At 36.0% G+C, this 22,379-nt stretch overlaps 1 protein-coding gene across 2 annotated transcripts in view; it reads right to left on the reverse strand.

Annotated features, from left to right (window-relative positions):
• Positions 1 to 1,686: 1,686 nt before the first annotated feature.
• Positions 1,687 to 22,379, reverse strand: part of PLOD2 (procollagen-lysine,2-oxoglutarate 5-dioxygenase 2) — a 49,435-nt gene continuing 28,742 nt past the window's right edge. The window contains exons 9-20 of one of the 2 annotated variants that reach the window (XM_071566372.1): positions 19,116 to 19,241; positions 17,449 to 17,570; positions 11,699 to 11,803; positions 11,314 to 11,439; positions 10,005 to 10,146; positions 8,773 to 8,835; positions 7,321 to 7,434; positions 6,855 to 6,920; positions 6,260 to 6,364; positions 4,232 to 4,378; positions 3,881 to 4,006; positions 1,687 to 2,861 (exon numbers count right to left, since the gene is read on the reverse strand). In XM_071566372.1, the coding sequence (XP_071422473.1) occupies positions 2,706 to 2,861; positions 3,881 to 4,006; positions 4,232 to 4,378; positions 6,260 to 6,364; positions 6,855 to 6,920; positions 7,321 to 7,434; positions 8,773 to 8,835; positions 10,005 to 10,146; positions 11,314 to 11,439; positions 11,699 to 11,803; positions 17,449 to 17,570; positions 19,116 to 19,241 (1,398 nt within the window). In that variant the 3' untranslated portion in view covers positions 1,687 to 2,705. The remainder of the gene's footprint in view (positions 2,862 to 3,880; positions 4,007 to 4,231; positions 4,379 to 6,259; positions 6,365 to 6,854; positions 6,921 to 7,320; positions 7,435 to 8,772; positions 8,836 to 10,004; positions 10,147 to 11,313; positions 11,440 to 11,698; positions 11,804 to 17,448; positions 17,571 to 19,115; positions 19,242 to 22,379) is intronic. The other variant, XM_071566373.1, reaches the window with a different exon arrangement.

Below are 22,379 nucleotides of genomic sequence, written 5' to 3' on the forward strand. Positions count from 1 at the left end.
CAAACAAAATATTTTACAAATGCCTCATCTGTTTCCAAGCACCCTTATATCCCTGTACTCTCGAGGTTTCTCACATACTGATGGAATTAGGGTTGCCGCTTTTCTCCTAATGCATACATCTTCTATGCCTTGAAACAAACTTTGTTAAGGAGACACTATAGTCTAAGTGCTTTTAAAAGTAATGAAACTTAAAAAGAATTTTCTAATAGTGACAACTCTGTTTAGCCTGTGTGAGCTCATGTACTCAGCAGTATGGCAAAGCTTTCTAAACTAATTCAGGTGAACTGTTCAGAACAAACCTCTTTTCTTGGCATAGGCCTGTTTTTAAGAAGTTAATGAGAACACTTCCGTACCTGTTGCTCTCCACCTGAAAGGCAGCTGTCAGCTTTTGCAAATACTTCATTAAAAGAAAAAAACAAGTTAGAATCATAGTAATTGAGCATGGTAAACACATTTTCCCTTCCAACAAAAGATGCAGCACAGTGAACATAGCATTATGTGTCACTACATGAGAGTGAATTAATAGTTGCAAACAAAAATTTAACAGAAAATAAAGCTGTCGGGTTTTTTTAGTGAAAAATATAGATTAAGAAAATGAAATGTGACTGAGAATACAAAATACATAATTAAAGCAGAAGTTGTGGGAAGATTAAAAGAAAAAAAACCAGCAAAAGAACTCCCCCCATGTTACAGGATTGTACTTTTATGAATTTTTTTCCAAGGAAGTTCCTCATAACAATAAACTGTCTGTAACTGATCCCATGGTAAAAATATTATTCTGTTTTAAGTCAGCCTAAGAGACCACAGGCAAATTCTGAGAAAAAGATGATTAACAAAGGCTGTTTTCATTCTGAATGCCTGAAGATTTTCTTATCTGTAAGGCTTGTCTAAGCACAGGCAAAAGAGACACACACACACAGACAGAGACACACACACACAGACAGAGACACACACACACAGACAGAGACACACACACACAGACAGAGACACACACACACAGACAGAGACACACACACACAGACAGAGACACACACACACAGACAGAGACACACACACACAGACAGAGACACACACACACAGACATTTCCAAATATTAGCCTGAAAAGGAGAAAAGTTGACAGTGTGAAGAGAAGTTAAAAGAAAGCAAATAATTTCTCATCAAAAGCCATTCCTTTTTAAGACAGCCCATTTTCATACCTTGAGGTTACCTCACTTTGATGTATTTGCTTCAGAATAACTAAGCAAAGTGCAGAGCAGGGAAATAAGCAGACCTGCTTATTTTCAGTAAAAGAAAAATCTTTGAAACCCTCTCCCAGTCCCATCAACTATAAATAAAGTTTCTGTTTAGAAAATATGATATAAAGCTTCTGCAGAGATTCACAGGTAAAAAGTGATGTACTGTTTAGATCATCAAATAACCTCCATATAAAAACAAAACCAAGAACCATCACTTCTGCTGGGATTATTCTGAAGGTGCAATGCAGGGCTTGGTACACAGGTACCAACAGACATAAGAAATAATTTCAGTAGTAAATAAAACAAAATCTGACACTTAGAGAAACCTCCCATCTAAATGTATCAACAGGTCATTGGAACATATTTGTCAGTAAATCTAGCTTCTGTAAAAATTATGTCAAATGCATAGAAACTACCTAATACAGTCAAGGAACAGCTGTTACATTAATTTAAAATTACCCTTTATTTTTCACAAGTTTTTCCAACATGTCGTGCATTTTGGCACGGTAGACTTTGAGATAGTTAGCTTCAAGTTTCTTTAAATTACAAACAGTAGATACAGTAGGAATATTTTAAACCAATTTCTTTAAAACAAATGTCAAGTTAAGACCCTTAGCTTTAAAAGAGAAACTGCCACCAGTCCCTTTTCCTGATACAAAATTCAAGTAATTTTAAGAGTAGAAAATTGTCTCTATAAAACACTATTACAATTTACCAGCGTTCTGAAAATAAACATCAAATTTCCAGTATCAATTGGATGCAATTACACACTTAGAAAAATAACTCACTTTAAATGAAGGTCACTTGCTGAAGAACAGGAGGAGTTCTCAAAACAAATGATAAACATTTTTGCTCAGATAAATGATTTAATCCTTGTTTCATCTCTGCAATTAATTTATTTTCTCTTCTAAACGTTTACATTTCAATATTTAAAATTAAGAAAACAGGCTACAGAGATGTTTTCCCTTCAGTATATACCAGCAATGCAATTATTGCTTATTGGAAAGAACTGTAAACAAAATGCATTTCATTCTGCTTTTATGTTGAGATTTTTCATGGGTTGGTACCAAATATACAGACCACACAAACTTTAGCCGTGTCACTTCACTGAATAATGAGGACCACAATAATTTTTTCCGATGATATTGTATGTAGAGTTGTAGGTTGTTTTTTTTTCCAACAAAGAAATTGATTCACTATGCTTTTTCATTTTCCCTCCTTACCTACTCTTTAGGACAGCAGAATGGAAAAACAAGCAGGACATGTTTATTTTGTGACTGAAGGCTCAGAGCAGATATCAAGAAATCTTCAACAATAGTAGAACATTGTCTGGCTTTCATTCTTTTAGCCCAAAGTACCTTTGTTGTGTAGGAACAGTAACTTAAAGTTTCTTTTATCACCATCTTCCAGAAGAAATCTATAAATAAATGTTTGTGTAAAGAACACTGATGTTGAAGAGGGAAAAAAAATTAAGGATCAATAAATGATACTGCAATGTATCTTGTGCCATTCAAGATAGGAAGTCCTTCATGTAAATGCGTAAGTCTTCCTGGGTGCATGAAACTCCATCCTTTCCTGGGAGACTCAATGGAGCAGTTATACCTAAGAAATTTACATCCACCTCCCTGTAGTAAAAACACAAACAAAATAACCCCACACACATTTAGTTTATGCTTTAATAGACTAAGTTTTTTTTTTATATATCCATGACTTCAAATATTTTGCTATAATTAATACACTTAATTTTTTTCTTTTAGTACCTCTTAACAACATTGTTTAAATGACACCATCCTTAGAGCATTACATAACAGACCTGGATTTGCAATCAAAGATTTCCCCTGGCTTTGCTTTAGCATTTACTGGATAACAACCCATTTAAGCAGCAACTCTGACAAACATTTTCACTAACTTTACTGTGGATTATACCACAGAGAAGCAAATCATGTGCACAGGCCTTGTTTCAGGACTGAACCTCTATCCAAGATAGCTTTTAAACAAAAATGAATTAATCTGACTGTTGCTTTCAAATTAAAGCTGTACTTTCTAGAGTAATAAGTGCGTCAAGAACTTATTACTCTAGAAACAGGAACTGGGAATGACACAGGCTTATAAACACAACAGGTTAAGCTTCTCTACTAGTGAAGTTGGATAATACTGCCACTGCCCTGCCTAGCTCCACACTCTGGACTGTTTTATTTGAGTCAATATCAGTATAGAAAATAATTTAGCTCAGAAAAAACCAAACAGGTAAAAAAGTTGAAAAATTCATTCTGTGGCTGATCTAAAAGAGAATCATTAAAAATTCTACAGAAAAGAAGCCATTTGAGTCAACTTGGCCCTATTTAAACCTGAACAAGAATAAAGCATTTCAGATATGATAAAAATGAAATGGCTAACACCTTCAAAGTCTTTTTTCAAGCCCTTTCTCTCCCACCATCTGAAACCAGATTGATAGTTCAGCCTGACCACATAAACAGTCCTGAACCCTGCATCTGAGCAAATCTAGTACTTGTCAAAAAACCACTACATCATTATATAGCCCAATTTGTGATGTCTCTAAGAATACACATTTGGGCTTCAGTTTGGAAATAATATTAGATGCTCAAAGCATAACAATTTTTAAGTCAGTAAGATGTCAACTTACTTGAAAGTCCTCTCCTACTTTGTTGAGAGCAATGTTGATTGTGAATGTAGAGGAGTCATGATGAGGTCTGAGCGACCGTTGTCTGTCAGGGCTGTATTTCACAACAAAATTCAGTAAAGCATACCCCTGAAACAATATATACAGTTAGACTTCAACTGGTGAGCTACCAAGTCACATACAGGATTCTTGGGATTTTTTCAAGATTAGTTAAAAAATCAGCAACATTCACCTTTAACTATTGCAATGGCATGTATAAACTCCCCAAATAAGGGCAAATAGGGTATATCCAGTAAAATACTTAGATTTAGTCATGTCATGGAGTAATTATCTGCAAAACTGTTAAACCCATACCTTGGTATAATAGCCAGCAAACACTTTAAGCGTTACTGGTGCAATGAACTCTCTTATGAAATGCAGCCATTCATTATCCAGTCCGATTTGCTTCATATGAATATCATCCGTTGGGACATTTTCATAACCTCCAGAAATTCGGCTGTCCTAATGAAAACACCACAAACAGCCTTGAAATATGAACATGGAATGTGTCTGGCACTGCTACAAATATTTATTTGAAATCTGTAGAATCACAGAACTGCAACAAAGCAATACTTCAGTGAGCATATGTGAGCTTGCTGCACAGCAATTCCATAGCTGTCATGGAAAAATGCTGAGATATTAATGAACAAAAAATTGGAAATTTTTCAAAGGATAAATCAATATTTGGATATGTTGCCTGTAAATACGATGTTGTCTGTAAAGATGATAGGGGTAATGGTTTTATTTATTGAGTTGTAGATGCAACTGAAGTTGTATCAGATCAAGAGAGTACAGGCCTCAACTTGACATGGCAATAAACATTGAAATAATTTAAAGATAAAAGTATGGTAAAATCCTTTCTGAAGGCTCTTACCTGCAGTAAAATTGTGACTACAATTATTCTCATTTCCATGGCACCATGCTTGTAAGACAAATAAAATCCTCTGATTGTAGTGCTAGTTAATAAACACCTTGAATTTTCTGAAAACACTGGTACAATAACTCATAACATTTGTGAGTAACTCCTTAGGAGGAAAAATGTGACAAACTAGTACTTAAGAGGAAAATGAGTAGAACTTGTGGAACAGTTACCAACAGCTATCCAAAATCAGCCTAGGGTAACCATGAGGTAACTCCTACAGCAACTGCACTGCCCTTAGTGCCTAATTCGCTGATTCAAAGTTTATATTGGAATTATGTGGCAGTTTTGGTAGTGGGGGTGAGAGGGAAGCTACAAAGGGTGGCCTTTGCGAGAAGCTGCTGGAAGTTTCCCTTATGTCTGAGAGGGCCAATGTCAACTGGCTCCAGGACAGATCCACAGTTGGCCAAGGCCAAGGCCATCAGTGACACCACCTCTGTGATGGCCATGTCTTTAAGAAGCGGAGGGAAAGACCCCAGTGCAACAGAAATTGCAGCTGCAGAGGAGAGTGAAAATATGTGAATATGTGAATAATGTGAGAGAAACAGCCCTGCAGACAACAGGGCCGGTGTAGAATGGGGACAAGGTGATCCAGGCACTGGAGCAGAGATTCCCCTGCAGTACATGGTGCAGACCATAGTGAGGCAGCTGTGCCCATGGATGCCCATAGCAGAGCAGAGATCCACTTGCAGCCCCTGGAGGACCCCATGTCAGAGCAGGTGGATGCCAAGGAAAACTACGACCCTGTGGGAAGTCTGAGCTGGAGCAAGGTTTTCTGGCAGGACTTGTGACCCCACAGGGATCCCACACTGGAGCAGCCTGTTCCTGAAGGACTGCACCCCATGTAAGGGATCCACACTGGTGCAGGGAAAGTGTGTGAGGAATCCTCCAGAGGAGGAAGGAGTGGCAGAAACAATGTGTAATAACCACAATCTCCCATTTTTCCATCTACATGAGCTGCCGGAGAGGAGGAGGTAGATAAAATGAGGACTAAATTTCAGCCTGGGAGGGAGGAGTGGGGCGAAGGTGTTTTTACATCAATTAAATCAGAGTAGGATGCAAACTAATTTCAAGCTGAGTCAGCTCTGCCTGTGATGGCAGTCAATGAGTTCTCTCTCCTTTTTCTTATCTCAACTCATGAGCCTTTCACTGTATTTTCTCTCCCCTGTTCAGCTGTGGAGGGCAATGAGAGCACCTTTGGTGAGTGCCTGGTGTCCAGCCAGGGCCAATCCACCACAAGGTTAATTGAAGAATATCTCTAAATCTACTACTGAATAAGCAGCTACATAGTAGACTAAACTAAGCATTTTATACCATAAAGCAGAGGTCATTGCAATTTTTCTGATGTTTTTTGTTGCAGTACATTGTGACTTATTGTTGTAAAGGCACTCACTAAGGTCACATTTATAGAGGCTGACACTTACTTGGTGTTTTCCACCAGACCATTGTCCAAAATGTTCCATTTCTTCTACCAACTCGTCACAGGCAGCATCAGAAAATATGGGAAACCAAAACACATCTGGACATGGCTACAAAAAAAATAAAATTTAAAAACTTGATCCACAAGTACATTCTCACAAAAGCAAAAACTACGAGCTCCCTTGTAAGCCATGACCCAGCACTAACAGCTGTGTCAAGTGTACCCACACATTTTGCGCCTTATGGCTCTAAATAACAAACCTGATCTTCTACAATACAAGCTACATGAGGAACAGTTCAAAACTTAACATTGTTTTAAACACAAACCCAATTTATCCCAGCTTCTTATGGAGACAAAGTTCATTAAGTTACTGTCCCTAATTGTCACAGAATTGATCATCCAACACAAGTGCTCTGACCAGATCAGCTGCATGAAAGCTTGAACCAAATGGACCAAAATAGCAAACATTCAGTTCTGATCCAAAACGTCAAAAAACTGTTCAGTCACAGACCAAAACAGCATTTGCATGGAAACAGTTACTGTATGTCAATTTAGTATCAATTAGGGTCACACATTTTTAGAAAACTACTTATACCCACCTGTTCTACTATATTATCAGTGAAGATCTTTGAGTAGTTTGGATTTATGTAAGTTTCCTTCCAGTCCTAAAAAAACATGATTTTAAAACATTCCAACAAAAAAAAATAAATTTAAGTGACAAAAATAATTTATACTCTATTCATTTGCTCTACTGAAAGCACTGAAATAATTAAACAATTTCTTTATGACCGTAACTGTTCTGGTTCTCATCATGTCAAAAATCATGAATCCTGTTACATCAAGACCATATCTCCAACTTGTTACTCCAGTCATCAGTTAGCTTACTGATATATTGTCATTTGCTTAGATGGGTTGTAGAGAACACCCTTTAGTACATAATCAATGTTTAGTGCATAGTAAAAAAATGTTCTCCATGTAAAGTCTTTAAAATCTAAACCTTTTACAATATATAAAGTTTACTTAAAAAAACAAAACAAACTGTTTCATCAATAATTAGATGCATACCACAGGATTTTCAAATATCTGCCAGAGGTCATTGTTGTAGTGGGAGATATTGTAATTGGCTGTAGAAAGAAGTCTTCCAAATTCATGTCTGTTGGTAATGTACATGAAAACACCCTATACCAAGTAGAGAAAGTGTCAATTAGCAAAACTGTCTATCTTGGCAAATACCAAGTTTTGAAACAGTCTGTTTATGACTGCACTTTCATAAAATATATCACACTTGTACACACATTTCACACGTGCCAATCATTTAGCATCCTAATATTCAAATGGTTGACTTTAATCACCAGCTACTGTTCAAAATTTTTTGTTTAAAAGCATTTGCTTGTATTTATTTTCTAAACACATTAAACTGAAATGTGTTTAATTGTTGAGAACATAAAACCATTTACAGTTATAGAAAGGAAAAAACAGAGAAGCGATTGGTTGATTTGTTTTCCAGAAAAACCTAAGGAGACACACTGGAAGCACCTGTTCTCAAACTGAAAGTGCTCATACAACAAAACCAATGTCTAGGGTTTAGTTTCCAATTAAAAACTGAAAGAATAAGCTAACAATCAAAGGGCTCATGAAAGTCAGAACAAGAAACTTATTTCAGAGTATTCACTGTGTGATCCATCTGGTGAATTGCCCTGAAATAAAGAGATATTTGCAAATACAGCATACAAGAATATCAGTAAGATCAGCATACAAAACAGCTGAGCACTCTGAAGTCTGGTCACATAATTATGTGTAAGATATCAAGTGTGGTAGGATCCAGCTTTATTATTAAGCTATTAACAGAAGATATTAACAGAACTCTCTTGATTAGAAATAGAAGTAGAAAATACTTTTTTTAAAAAGAAACTTAGGTTCTGTGGGACTTTTTTAGTTTAGAGTTTTTCAGACTAAAACTTCATTTCTGAAATGCTTGTGACTTTTGAATTTGCAGCAAGTGAAAACATTACCATTTGGGTACTTTGGCATTTCTGTCTAAGTTTTTGTCTGAAAAAGAGTTAAATTGTTAAAAAAATAATGATTATGTTAAACATGTCCAGTTCTGGGCGCTTAGCATATCACAAAATAGCTGCAGCAGGGAGAATAAGGAGGGCCTGGGTCAAGGAAAACAGCTTAAAGTGACAGTGTGGTCACTGAGGGGGACTGGCAGACCTGCTAGTGATTTAAGCTTTACTCCTTCCTAGGACTTCTGAATCAGTTTTAACCAGAGGCACAGAGGCAGCACACCTTGACCTCCACAGAACTGCAAAACCTCCCTGAGGAAACAACGAGCTTCTCTAAGATGCTCTGTGCTGCTCATGAAGAATCTGTCCCTGGCAAAACTTGGACCTTAAAAGACTGAAGAGAAAGCTAGAGCAGTATTTCATTAGAGTAAGTGGAGAGAGGAGAAGTATCTTCCTGTGGTAGAATAATACTGCATGTAATAACTAATTAATAAAAAAAATAAAGCAAAACCTTTGGGGGTCTGAGCATATGGAATGTTTCCGAAGAAGGGGAGTCTTTTTCCCTTTGTAAAGTCTAAAATGAAGGAGAATCATCACATCAGTTTTCTGATACAAAATCTCTGTCTCTTTTTTTGACTATTAGGTTTCCACAGGTACATCAGGTAAATAGCAGCCTTTGCTCTGCAGCTGATATGCCTTTACAGACAACATGCATCTCCAAGCAAAGCTCTTAATACACATGTCAAAGCTGTTTCCACCAGCCCCTTCTTATCTGCTGCCAATACAAAACCAAGCACATACCAAACCATCCTACAGCACAGACAGAGAGAGGAGAAGAGAATGCAATTTTCCGAGGAGCCAGTCAGATTAGTTTAATGAGCACATGGAAAGCACAGGTTGGCAGTAACTGATGCTGAGGTTTTAATACAACAGGATTGGACAGGGACGTTCTGATGAATCAGTACAAATAAAGGAGATCATGCCTTGTTATGAGGGAATAAAAAAATTAATACTTGCCAACTTTTCTTGTTCAATTCAGCAAAACTATTTTTCAATGCTATAGTGTCTGGAAATAGGTCTGGTTTAGGTCTTATTTTTTCTGTGCTGAAACTAGTGTAAATATCAGTAGAAATGTGGATTTACATATTCATCACTTTACAGTACAAATAAGTTTCCTCTCAGTACTTACACCTTAATGCAAGTAACACATCTATCTAGAAAAATTAATAATTCATGCTCCTTAGTAAGATCCCTACCATTTAATAAATCACTTAAGCAGTGTTATGTAAAAAGCTTATCATTAGCTTAAATATAAATCTACTCAAATAAAAAATTGCAAAATATTACAACTTAGTGTGCTACAAGTTCCACACTCTATAAAAATGTGCGCAATGGAGATGGTCCAAATGCATCGTGAAGTCAAATACCACAGAGAAGTTGAGCTCTCTCTCATCTGTTGAGGTAGCACCAGAGAGAAAGGTATTTTAACCTCAACAGAAATTTTCAGGGAATTTAACTAGAAACCATCATGCAAGTCAGTCCACCAGTGCACTGGCTTTGCAAAAACCTCTGTTGTCAAAAATTTAAAGAAATAAACCTAAAGTGTTCTAGCTCCAAAAATTGGCCAGTACTTTTAATTAGAAATAAAATATAATATCCAAGATCAGTCAAGTAAAGCAGTAAAGTATAGCAGAACACAAAGACATGTGCATTTGAAAACAAGCTGTTCTGGATACACCTTACCATTTCCCTGGCATTCCTGCAGAGTGCCATATCAGGATCCAACTTATCACGCATGAAGTAGTTCTTTTCTTTCATCTCTGATCTGAGAGTTTGTCCTTTAATTAAGTATATATTCGCCATATAAGGGATATTCCATACTCCTCTGTTGCAAAAGAAAAAAAAGCCCAAGACATACAATTAGTTTAAAGCTATGAAAAATAATTTGTTGCCTATTCTATTAAATCAGCATATCTGTATTTGCTGACAAGACTAAGCAAGTTGCAAGGAAAAGGAGCTGAAAGGTTCCCAAGACACTTGAAAAACTACATCTGGACATCTCAAACATATGCGTAGGCAGTAATTCAAGTTTTGTGAACTATTGTTATAAAATGTAGAAAGGTCAAATTCTCTATAGAGTTTTAGTTTCAAATGTACTTCATGTTTCCATAGTAAGGCAATTAGTCAGTCTTTCTTAGAATATTATTCTACACTACCAGATGGAGAAAGTCATTCCAAAACAGATTTTTAAATGAGTTTAAAGACTTCACTGAGACTTCACACGGCTGGTCTGACCTCCTCACACAAATACCCATGGACCACAGCAGGCTGTGTACTTATGTGATTTGGGCCAATATCAACACAAAAGCATTGCTTTCAGAATGCTCACTCTGCAGATTTCCTCCCTCTCAGCGCCATGACCACATCTTTCAGTACAGCTGAAAACAAGCCAGTTCTATTTGAGCAGTCAGTCTGTTTCAGGCCATTTTTTCTTTCAGGGCAATGAAAAGGCATCATCAACACATGGGAAAATCAAGCTTTGAACAACTTACATTATTTAGGAGAAGGATAAACTCAAAAGTTTATTCTTGACAAAACTATTGCTGGAGAGCTCCTTGATATATATCTGACACAACAGACAGAATGAAACACATGAAGAAATTTTAGTTTTTCCATTGTTTAAGCATTAGTCCCAAAGAGATGACAAAGTCAATTGATGAATGCAAAAATCATTCCTTGTGACTGAGGTTCCAGGAGTAGAGTTTTGGATTTGTTCTGCTTTTTTCTGTATTATGCACTGCTAGAGTAAGCAGACACAATCAGACAGGTCCTAGTAATGACAGTGTCCACTACTAACACCAGCTAATCAAGTTAAACACTTTGCTTTTTTTGCCAAGCTGTGAATGGAAAATAACAAATAAATTTCTATAAAATAGAAAATGCCAAACAATATAACTAACCTAAGATGTAGAGGAATAATACCATATTCTTACATTTTCATGCAATATGTGCTAATAACCATAGCAGGTTAACAACTAGCTTAGTTACTTACACTCTGTTCCCTTGGACAATATCAACATAATCTTCTGATCGGGCATAATAGCCATCTGGGCTCAAAGCACCCCAGAAATTGGACCAAAGCTTCCCATGGCGAGTTACAAGTGGAGCAATTATCTTTCTGTGAAGTGACATATTGAACAAGAAAATATGAAACTCTGAAGTATTTGAAATTTACATCAGGAACTTCTGTTTGACAAGAACAAAATGCTTTGTGAGTTATTGGTCTCCAAGTCTGTTATGAACTGTGGCAATGAGATACCACAGGTGAGCAAAGAGGAACTAAGTGCAAGAACAGAGGGAATCTTATTTGCTCTGGACCGGACTCAGAATACTTTCAAGCTAAAGGAAATTCTAGAAAGTAAGAGTATATACTACACCTGTTCTGTTCTATCAGTATCTTTAAAGTTTTCGGGTTTGTCAGCACAACATCTGCATCTATGCTTAAATAATAGTCACATGCTTTATCCTGGCGACAAAGGTCCCTAAAAAGATAGAAAAGAATTATTAATTCCCACACGTCCAGGAAAAAAAACCAAAACAAATAAAGAAACAGATAAAAACCCAAACCACAACTGAGTACTCACTAATTCATTGCATTAAAAGCCTTCTGCGTCACAGCATGGTAAAGAAAGGTGTATTTAAATTATAGTAGTGTGATTATCTAAAAGAACATTCAAATACATGGATCAGATACCTTATATTTTTCTTTTAATAAACTAAGTACCAGGTTAAGTAATGTCTAGTATACAGCTGGATATTGGTACAGTCACTTAATAGTGAAGTATGACTTTATTGAGTAAGCTCATCCAGCAAGTAACTGCATGTGGATGTAGTATTGTCTTTGGAAAAAGATTTTACAGATGTGATCTGCTGATGTGAATAGTAATTGAAACCTTATGGAGGGTGTAAGACAAACAGAATAAAGAAGTAAATATTTAAAGACCTTTTTTTGTTTTTGTTGTGACTTACAAGAACACAGTTGGTAAAGGGAAATATAAACAAACTGCCCAGGTAGTCAGTGGAAATTAGAAAAAGTAATTGAATTTTTCCACACACTATTTCTATGTTAAGATTTTGATCTCAGAAGAATAAACTATCTGTGCAGACTGCCAGGCCTTCAAGAGAAACCAAGCAGAAAACACATTCTACTGTAAAGATAAAGGATACACAGATCACATTTTTATGTTTCCGTCATGGTGCTCTTTCTAGGCCAAGACCTGGCATAGTGAATTCAGCTTCTCCATGCATCAGAATAGTAGGAGATTACAGTAAATCAAACATACTTTTAGAGAAAGTGGAACAGTTTCCTCAAGTCAATACTACAGCAGTAGCTTCATATCATGTAGGTGGTATTATTGATTTTGTGCATTTTTCCTACTTTAATTCCATCATAACAGCTTGAAACACTAAAATTATTTTACTTTCTTGTTCTAAAAGATCTATAAACACTGTTTTAGTTGAAGTTCCACTTGATTTGATAGATCGTGAGTGTTTTCTGCAAAAGAAAAGATCTCTGTCACTTCAGAGGATCTGATAAATGGTGGATGTGACAGGTTACATACCAGTCAGGGCAAGAGTTGGCATGGCTTCCTGCCTGCTCTTCCTCCTTTCCCTTCCCATACCTAGCACTGAATGTTCCATAAGGATTACTACTTATCAACATCTTTTGGGTCTTTCTGTTCAAACATTCTTCCGCACAATGGACTAAAGAGGTATGACTTGACTGGAATCACAGTAGAAGGCAGAGCTTTATTCCAAAAATTTAAGCAATTCTTCCTCTTCATGTCTGTATCACTAAAGATTTAGTAATGATTTGAGACAAATTTTTAAAATATCCAAATGTTAGAAGTTGGAACTTTTGCCTTTTTTTTCCCCCTTCCCCTTCCCTTCAAACCCAGGACCAGAGAATTCTATTACAACTGGTCCCATGTGCTTGGTGTTAGTAGAAATCCTCCTGCTCTTCATTCACATAGTAATCCAAACCACAAAATACTAAATTAAAAGCTTTGGTCTAAGTCACACTCATTCATTCAGTAATCTATTGAGAACTCTTTAAAAGCATTACTGTCTTAAACAGTCCCGAAATGTCAAGGTTATTATTCTTACTTCTTTTTTCCACCTATTTCTTTTTCGACAACATCGGGATCACCAAATGCAACACTTATACTTTGCATTTGACATGATGACGTGTATCTGAAAATGCTAGAAGAGTCACACTTTAAAACATTAAGTTTTGTCATCTGGTGATCCTCTGTGCTTTAAGGTCACTAGGAAAAACCTCCCCAAAACACTACAGGCTTCAGATACAAAGAAAGAGAGTGAAAAGGTTCAGTCCAAATTACTACAACAAGCATACACTCAAGAAATTAATGCATTTTCTCTTTAGGCTTTCATTGTTGCCAAATAGCTTTCACAAGGAAATAAATTTAATCCTGAATATTGTCATGCTTTAAAGTATTACATTCTTACAGTAGATGCTAACCTCTCCAGATGCACAAATCCCAGATTATATGTGAAACTATTTGTTTTGTTTATCCAGGTCACTGCAAGGAACAAAGTGCTTTCTAGCAATGTTCATATGTATAGTAATATATTCCTTATCTAAATTCAATGGCTCAAACCTTCAATCTACTTGCTTTACATACCACCTCCTCTAAACTAAGACCAAATGTTGAAAAGAAAGCTATGTTCTTGTACATAGAGCAATTTCAGTGTAGTAATTGACAAAAATTCAGAAGATGGCCAAGATTTGTTTTGTTGGAAGTGTGAATTGAAACTCAGCAGATCAGTTTAAAGTATTTTGCAATCAGAGTGATGTTTGATTTCATTTACAAACCACAAGCCCATCTGGAACAATGACCTCATCTGAAAATGGGAAAGTGTCATTGCTCTTCCCTTCCTCATACTTTCCACTGAGATATTCCAAAGAATTAGTTGTTTATAACAGTAAGACATGTGGTATACCCCATTTCTTTGCTATTGAGCCACGGGGGTTTTTTTTACATAGTTTGAGTTTGCAATTAATCAATGTTGTCAATGAACTGGTTCTGATATACTATTCTTCCTGAAACTTTTGAAAGCTTTCAGCGTAAACTTTGATTAAAATGTGCATATAACCACTAAAAGCTGAGGTAAAAGACATTTTTGAAAAAGTCCAGGAAAATCCCTACTCAGTTCTGTTACGAATGTTTTTGAGGGAGGGAGAAAGAGAATCAATTCTCCTAAGAGAAAAAAACATGAAGTCTGTAAGTACTGGGGGAAAAAGTATTATGAAAAATACACTTTTTATAAATAAAGCCTCAGAAGTGCATGAGACAGATTTCCATATTTCATGACTTTCTGTTATTGCTTGAACAAAATTTATTGCTATTTTATATTTTCTGTCATAACAAATTCTGTAACAGCTGGCTGAAATCTCATCTGCAACCAAGCAAAACCATAGATTCTTTTTCTTAAAGAAAAAAAGAAGCACTTCTAGACAAAGCCTAAAAAAAGGAAAGACATGGAAATGCCACTTCACTGTCTCAAGTGATGCAAATTCAGAGAAAATATTCAGCAAACATGCATGTGAACTTTCCTTCTCTTTATTCTGCTTTGTTTTCTTTCCATTTTGATTCAGCCCACAAGGAAAGCTGTGCATTCCTGTTCCCCAGTGTTGTTAAATTCTAATCAGTTTTTGAAGACTTCATAGTTTTTGGTTCCTACCCACCTTTCAAAAGTGCAGAAGAGGGCCTTCCATGTCAAGAAGCAGCAAGAAAATAAATTATTCAATTATTCTTTATTATGCTATGGGTGAAATTGAACAAATGTTACTTTCTTGCATTTATACTGACATGAGAATGTAATTTACTGAGATTGTGATTTATCACACTTTTTCCTGAGCCAAAAGCATGAAAAAAAAAGAGAGGCAAGGACAAAACTGATCCAACAGCATTATACACTCAAAAGTATTCTGCTGGAAACAAACTAAACCTTCAATGCTAAAGTTCCCCCTCTCTGTATTAATTGAAGCCTGTTTGGCTTCTTCAAATAAATAAGACTCTGTGTGAAAGGTACAAGTGAGGAGAACAAATGAATTCTAAATCTACTGGAAATTAACAGAGATATTAAAAGCAGTTAATTTGAAAAAGGAGAGAAAGCAAGTGTTTGAAGCAGATGGAACAAAACTATCAGTCAATAATGCAGACAGAGGCAGGATAAAATGAATCAGAAGACTAAATATATCAGTCTCTGTAAATCAAAGCAATAAACAAGTTTGAAGAATCACTCTTTTCAAGTGATTCCTGTTGCAGTATTAGTGAGAAATAAATGAGGTTATGATGTTCAAAGCCAGATAAAGGTTTGAAAGCAAATAATTTTTTATAGCAACTGCCCTTGCCTTAAACATCCCATACTACCAAGCTAGACTTCTTAAAGAAATGTAAAATGTGTTTATTCCAACAAAGTCAGGGAAGTTCACAAGGGAAGCCAAGAAGACCAGGTGTGCAAAGCAAGCAGATTAACTCAATGTGCTTCAGACAAATTGAAAGGAGTGATTGAACGATATCAACATTCTTCACGTGAAAGGTTCTACTGCTAACACTCATGCTTTTTGGATGATTCAGTGTTTTGCCATGGTCCCATTTCACACACATTATACCTCACAATTTCACTATATACTACATATCTCTTTAGGACAATCTTTATTAGAGGGGCCTTTCAAAAGGGGAGCCACATGGGTCAAATTACACAGTGGATAGCACATCACACGGATGATTATCTCCAGGCCTTTCAAGCAGATTTTGAAATAATTTTGTGCAAATATCATAAAATCAACTAGGTTGGAAAAGACCAAATAAATAAGACCTCAGATCATCACGTCCAACTAAAATGGACAGGGCTTTTATTTATTTAACAGGCTAAATATGCATGTAAATTATTATTTCTTATCCATAAATAAAGCAAAGACCATATATCAAAAAAGTTGGTAGGTTCTATCAAAAGATGACAGGTTTGAAGACCTTTGGCTGTGGTTTAGTAACAGTGTAGATAGCGATTACACTGAACATTCTGCCTTATGTTGTTCATATGACAACAAAGAGGAAAGGACAACTCCAGAATCTCCACCTTAGTTACACACAACATACACTAAAAAGAGTTTGCAAATGTGGTACAATTGCTTTAGAAACTATTGGAAATTAGAAAGAATTTTTTATAAACAAATGAATAGTTGCTCAGACTAACACTGGACATCTGCAGCATTTCCTAGAAAGGCAAGGGGAGAGGCTTGGACCTCAGCCAGAGATCAGATTCCCAGTGGCTTCAGCACAACAAAACCCCATTCAAACAGATTTCCAAGAACACCACAAACTCAAGACTAGACCTTCATTCTTTCAGCTGACGCTCTGAACAGCCTATGCGATGCTCTTGACCTCTGAACCGAAAATGGCCTTTGGAAATTAACTTCTCTGCTCTGACATTCATGGAAGATTTGTCAGAAGAGAGAATGAAGGAATTATCATAGAATAAAGCCTGCACAAGCGCTTCAGAAAGGTGGCCCTGATTTTGGTGGGATCCCAGTCTGTAAAACTCTATAACATGACTGATGTACTGGGAGAGCCATGAGCAACTCTGTGGCAGTAGCCAGTCCTGCAGCCACTAAAGAGAGCTTTTGACAGGGAGATCTGACACAGGATATAAATTCCAAGATTCAGATTTAGCCCTGGCAAGTGCTTTAACTAAGTTTACTTAAACATAATGTCACTTAAGAAGAATGAGTAGGGACTAGAACAACCATAATGGGATTGTTAAAAGCATATCCAATGCAACAGGTACTTCTATTCCTTGAAAAAAACTCTGCAGTAGGTTAGCTTGAAAATATTTTTAATTAAAAAAAAACCAAACAAACTAAAATATTATTGTTTATGCATTGTCTGTGTCTCCATCAGAAGTCAAGATGAGATTATATAAAAACCATAAAACACTAACAAATCAAATCTTAAGATTAGGTCTTTTCTACCATAAAAGCTCCCACTGTCATATCTGAAGATACAAAGTTGTTAATGTTTAAGATGCAAATAATATAAATGCAAGATGAAAAAGTGTTAGTGTATGCATCAATAACCCATATTTATAAATTAGAACTTACATTCCCATGTTTCGGGCTTCTGCTTGACTCAGATTTTCTTCAGGTCCAACAATTTTTATATTTTTGATAATGTTCTTGGCTTTTTCCCAGAATTTCTTGATGTGCTTTTCATGGTAAACCTCCTGTAATCATGTTATAATTGTTTATAGCAAACGTAAAGTACACTTCTATGAAATCATAAACATAGTGTCCAAGAACACATGGTATTCTGTCCTAAAGAAACAGATACCACACAGTATTTAAAAATATTCCACTATATCTGTCATTAAAATGAAGCTCTTCTAGCCAAAATTTTAGCAAAATAATCCAACACACCAGCAATATTAATCAAAGTTGTGCAATGATGCAAGATTCACAGACTGTCCAAGCAATATTTTTCAGGATATTTATATTACAATCTTTAAAACCCATCCTACAACCTCACGCAGTTTTTCATGCCACTCCCAAATCACTTTAGGAGGGAGCTGCCACCTGTAGCCAAGTGTGCAAGCACAATCACTGTTTCTTTAAAATGTAGTCACACTGATTGTTTCTTTACTTTCCATTTACCCTACCTCTATCTACAAAATCTCAGCTACATGCAATACCTCCAAACTAGTGCTCTCCTTGTAGCTTCTGGCTGACTAGAATAATTAAGATTGAGTAGGGGTTTTCCTCCTCTATAATAAGAAACCACTCAGTCTTTACATTCATTTCAAATACCATGTGATTTATGGCTGAAGCAACATAATAGTCTACAATTCCTATGTGCATATTAGATTTATACCCTTAACACCCCCTTAGGAAGCACACTGAAGGCTTTAAAGATAAGCTCTACTTTTATTACTTACCCCTTTCATGCTACCATGTCAACAGTAATGCATACACAGTGAAAAAGAGTACAATTAAGTTTTACTTCTATTTCTCTTCCAGCCCAGTTTCTTCTAAGAGAATTATACACACTGGACATCTCAGTCATTAAAATCATAGAATAACAGAATGTTTATGTTGAACAGGACCTTAAGGATCATCTCCTTCCAACACCAGCTTCCATTAGACCAGGCTGCTCAAAATAGCAAAACTGACTGAAGTCACTGGTGAAGCATCAGCAACAGCAGGTCATTAGGTAATTAGTAAAAAGGACTCAAAAACAACTTATCTGTAGCACCAATCGCATATATCTGAACACACCAGTCTCTCCCATGGGTCCCAGAAGGAATGCCAAGAGAAACACAAATGCACTGGGGTATCAAGATGAAAAGCAAATCCCATGTCAACTGTTAGACGACATTATTAATAACATGGTATAATTTTTGGTCAGTCCTGGAGTGGTCAGGCAGTTGGCCTAGATGACAGTTGTAGGTCCCTTCCAACTGGAACTATATGCTTATTCTACTCTATTGTTTTATGTCAAGCAGTACCTGCCACAGAAGCACACACGTCAAAATACATTATTTTTCATTAGTAAAAGAATCTAAGCATTTTCTTCAAATAGACTTCAGTAAGCCCTGCCAAATTTAATTTAATTTGCACATTTTTCACAGTTCTGCATAATGAATGCTGAAGAATTATCTCTTTCTATGCATGTTCCTATGTCCTGTATAGAATCCACATATTCCCTCACACACTTTGATTCAGTGCGTAATTTCCAAAATTGAAGTTTTGCACAATAGTAATGTTGTACTTACATTATTATGAATGAAGATACTGAGTGCCTCCCGTGGATAGTCCAGAGTCAACAGTCTGTCTAAAAATTTAGTTAGGAAAGGAGTTGGTTGTTCAATGAAAACACCAATTTTTACTCTTGGATATTCCTAAAAAAAATAATGATATTTTGACATAACCAGTAAGATTTGCCTCTTTTCTAAGATTAGTTATATTAAAGAGCAATTAATGTCATGTTATAGTAAACTTAGTCCACACAGCTTTCAAACAAACAAAAGCAACTGACTCAAAAGTGCCATGCACGCTGTTTATTTTCACTAGCTTCAAAAAAAGCAAAGACAATGGATTTAATATTGCTACAAACTCTTTGAATTCAGTAACAGAAACTGGATTATTGTTTTTCAAGTTCTTACTTTAAAAAAATACTAAGACACCAAAAGAAGCATTTAAGGAAATATATCTATAGAATGGCATGGCAAATTCATTTTTTGAAAATAACATACATAAGTTACAGTAAAATATAGGGAAGACCAGATTTTTAAAAGTAGTTAAAGAATAAATTATACAAAATAGTTTACTCATCTGTACTTTAAGATGAAAACTGCAATATCCTTCTATAAATGTGTATGCACTATTTCTCCCTGGATCTTTTTAACATGGACTTCCCATTACTTCCCTGCTCACTGATTTTAGAAAGACCTTTGATAAACTAATTAGAGCTTCTCTCCTCACATCCAAAGTTACTGAACTTTTATCCACCTTATTTTAATGTGAACTCACATCTTTTTGAGCCATGGTGTTGACTCCTGGTTTGTATGTCCTTGATAGAGATCATGACCACTAGAACAAACATTGACAGCACCTTTGTGTATTCCTAAAGTATATTATTACATTATGCAAGACAAAGAAATTTAACTTTCAAGGCCTCAACTCCTACACAAAGAAATACAGCAATTCAAAAAAAATTATTTCCATCTCAAACTCATGGAATTATAAACATCTAATTCTCTACAAGGCTTAGAGAGAAACCTTATATGAGTATAAAAGGCTGCCAGTTCGCTTTCCTTAGCTTTCCAACACCCCTTTGAAGAATGTCTGGATAAACCATCAACGCATGCTGAGATTTTACAGTGTCACTGTCTACATCGGAAACACAGAAACATCCTGGCAAAGGCACCAGATCACAAACATTAGGCACCAGTGTTTACCCTGACTACCTCCTAGTCACAACCTCATCTGCAAACCTCATAAGCACTCACACAGAGATCCTACTGGCTTCAAAGTAACTGATGAAGACATGTTGACGTGTCTTGAAAAAGGTGCCTGTGATGTTCTCTGGTAGCCACTCCACTGAGAGTGGTATCACAGGAACTGGTAGTACTGATGGCCAGGAAAGCACGTGCCATCAGACCAAGTTGAGCACACATATGTACTGCCAATGCAAGAACTGCTGCAATACCTGCATTTTGCAAATTTTTTTAATTTAAAGTCATTCTCCCCTTATTCTAATTATAGGTTCAGGCTGGGCCTGTAAAGGTTATAGGGACAATGAGGAATTACTGACACTGCTTCAGTACACTGAGGTGTGAACCATGGCTCTGCATTAAAATCTCAGGAGAGTGACTGAAGTTAAATAGTGTTTAAAAAAGGAATAGCAAAAATTCCTGTAAACTGCAACTCCTAAAAGCAAAGAGTTCATCAGTCTACACTCTTGCTTACCATAGAGTTGTCACTGCATAACCTGGATCTAGCCTGGGAGATTCCACTTCTGTGAAGTGGACAAGGACAGAGCAAAAGACTCTGCACACGTGGCTCTCGGGTCCTTTGCACATAACCCCAAAATCAAGCAAAATACTCAGAAGTGTATAAATGCAGAAAATTAAATAAAACAATATGAGAAAAATTATTAGAGGCCCAGAGTGGGTACTGCTCTTTTCACTGAGAATTTCTTGTTAAGTAGCAATCAGGCAGGCCTGAACAGAAAGCACTCTCAGAAAATGAAATACTGCTTGTACTTGGAAATGCCTGAAGTAAACACTTCCACTGAGGCCAAGAAAAGTCTTGTTATTTCTGCTGGCAGAGAAGTGAGGTATGAAGTCCAAAGTATGCATTACAGTAAAGAAGACACATTCCAAGTAGATGTACATAAACCATAGCAAGCTACCCAGCAAATCATTGCAAGCAACTCCCCATTACTGGCTTTAAGATTTAACTGCTCCCCAACCATGTTTTAATTACCAACACCATTTGAAAAAACTGAGACAACTTCTTTACTGTAGGTAGACTTTATGATGGGAGTGCAAACACTTTCATTAGAACACTGTTCAAATGCTGTACTTTAAAGCAAAAATAAAATTTAAAAATATTTTAAAAATCTGAAAGTTATTACAATGCCAGCAGTAACTTTTTAATTTATATCCAAGTCCATGAGTTACTTATTGTTCAGAAATTCTTTCACTTTTTCCTTTCATTACAAAGATAACAAGCCACCAATTCTTTCATGCTATCCTCAACATGACCTTCTAAAACCTGTTTTCATTCAAAACTTCAATATAGAACAGAAATGAAACAGCCTGTTAAGAATAAACAGAATTTCTTAGGTCCAAGCCTTACAATTCCACATGGTATAGCTTAGTTTTTACTCTGCCTAAAATTTACTGAGTACAAGCTGAAATATTCATAAAGACACTAGAGACATCATACTTTGAGACAAAGATACAAATTTACCAAATATCAGATATACATGCATGACATGTTTATGTTTGTCCTACAAGAATTCTGAAGACTGCACTGAAATCCAGTCTCAATTACATCAGATTTCTTCTACAGAAACACATTTGCTTATACAATACAGATATCTGTATTGTCCTTTACACAGTAAGGCAGTTTTGACTGTATCTCAGAAAATATGAATTGTAACCATGTTAGTTAAGTATTAAACTCTATTTGTAATAGAAATTGTTTAACTGATGCATATTGAGTGGTTTGTAGGTCTGTTACTAAAAATCTGAAATATCTAAAGAGTTTTTCTTCCTCCTCCAAAATTCTAATTATTCACTTGAACCTTGCATGGTTGAAAAATTACTGATTCACCCTCAGTGAATAGAGGTAATGATCTGGAAGGCGTTTAGGGATGGGATCATCTTCAGTAACATTGGGCAAGCCTATATTAAGACCTATGCATACAAATATTTCTAAAAGTACTGATAATTCCAGTAATTTAAAATTTCATCTTTAGAGTTCCATGTACCTGAAAAAAAAGTCCTGATTTGTCTTCAAAACATAAT

The sequence above is a fragment of the Pithys albifrons genome, chromosome 11 (genome assembly GCF_047495875.1).
Source record: "Pithys albifrons albifrons isolate INPA30051 chromosome 11, PitAlb_v1, whole genome shotgun sequence".
Classification (NCBI taxonomy): Eukaryota; Metazoa; Chordata; class Aves; order Passeriformes; family Thamnophilidae; genus Pithys; species Pithys albifrons.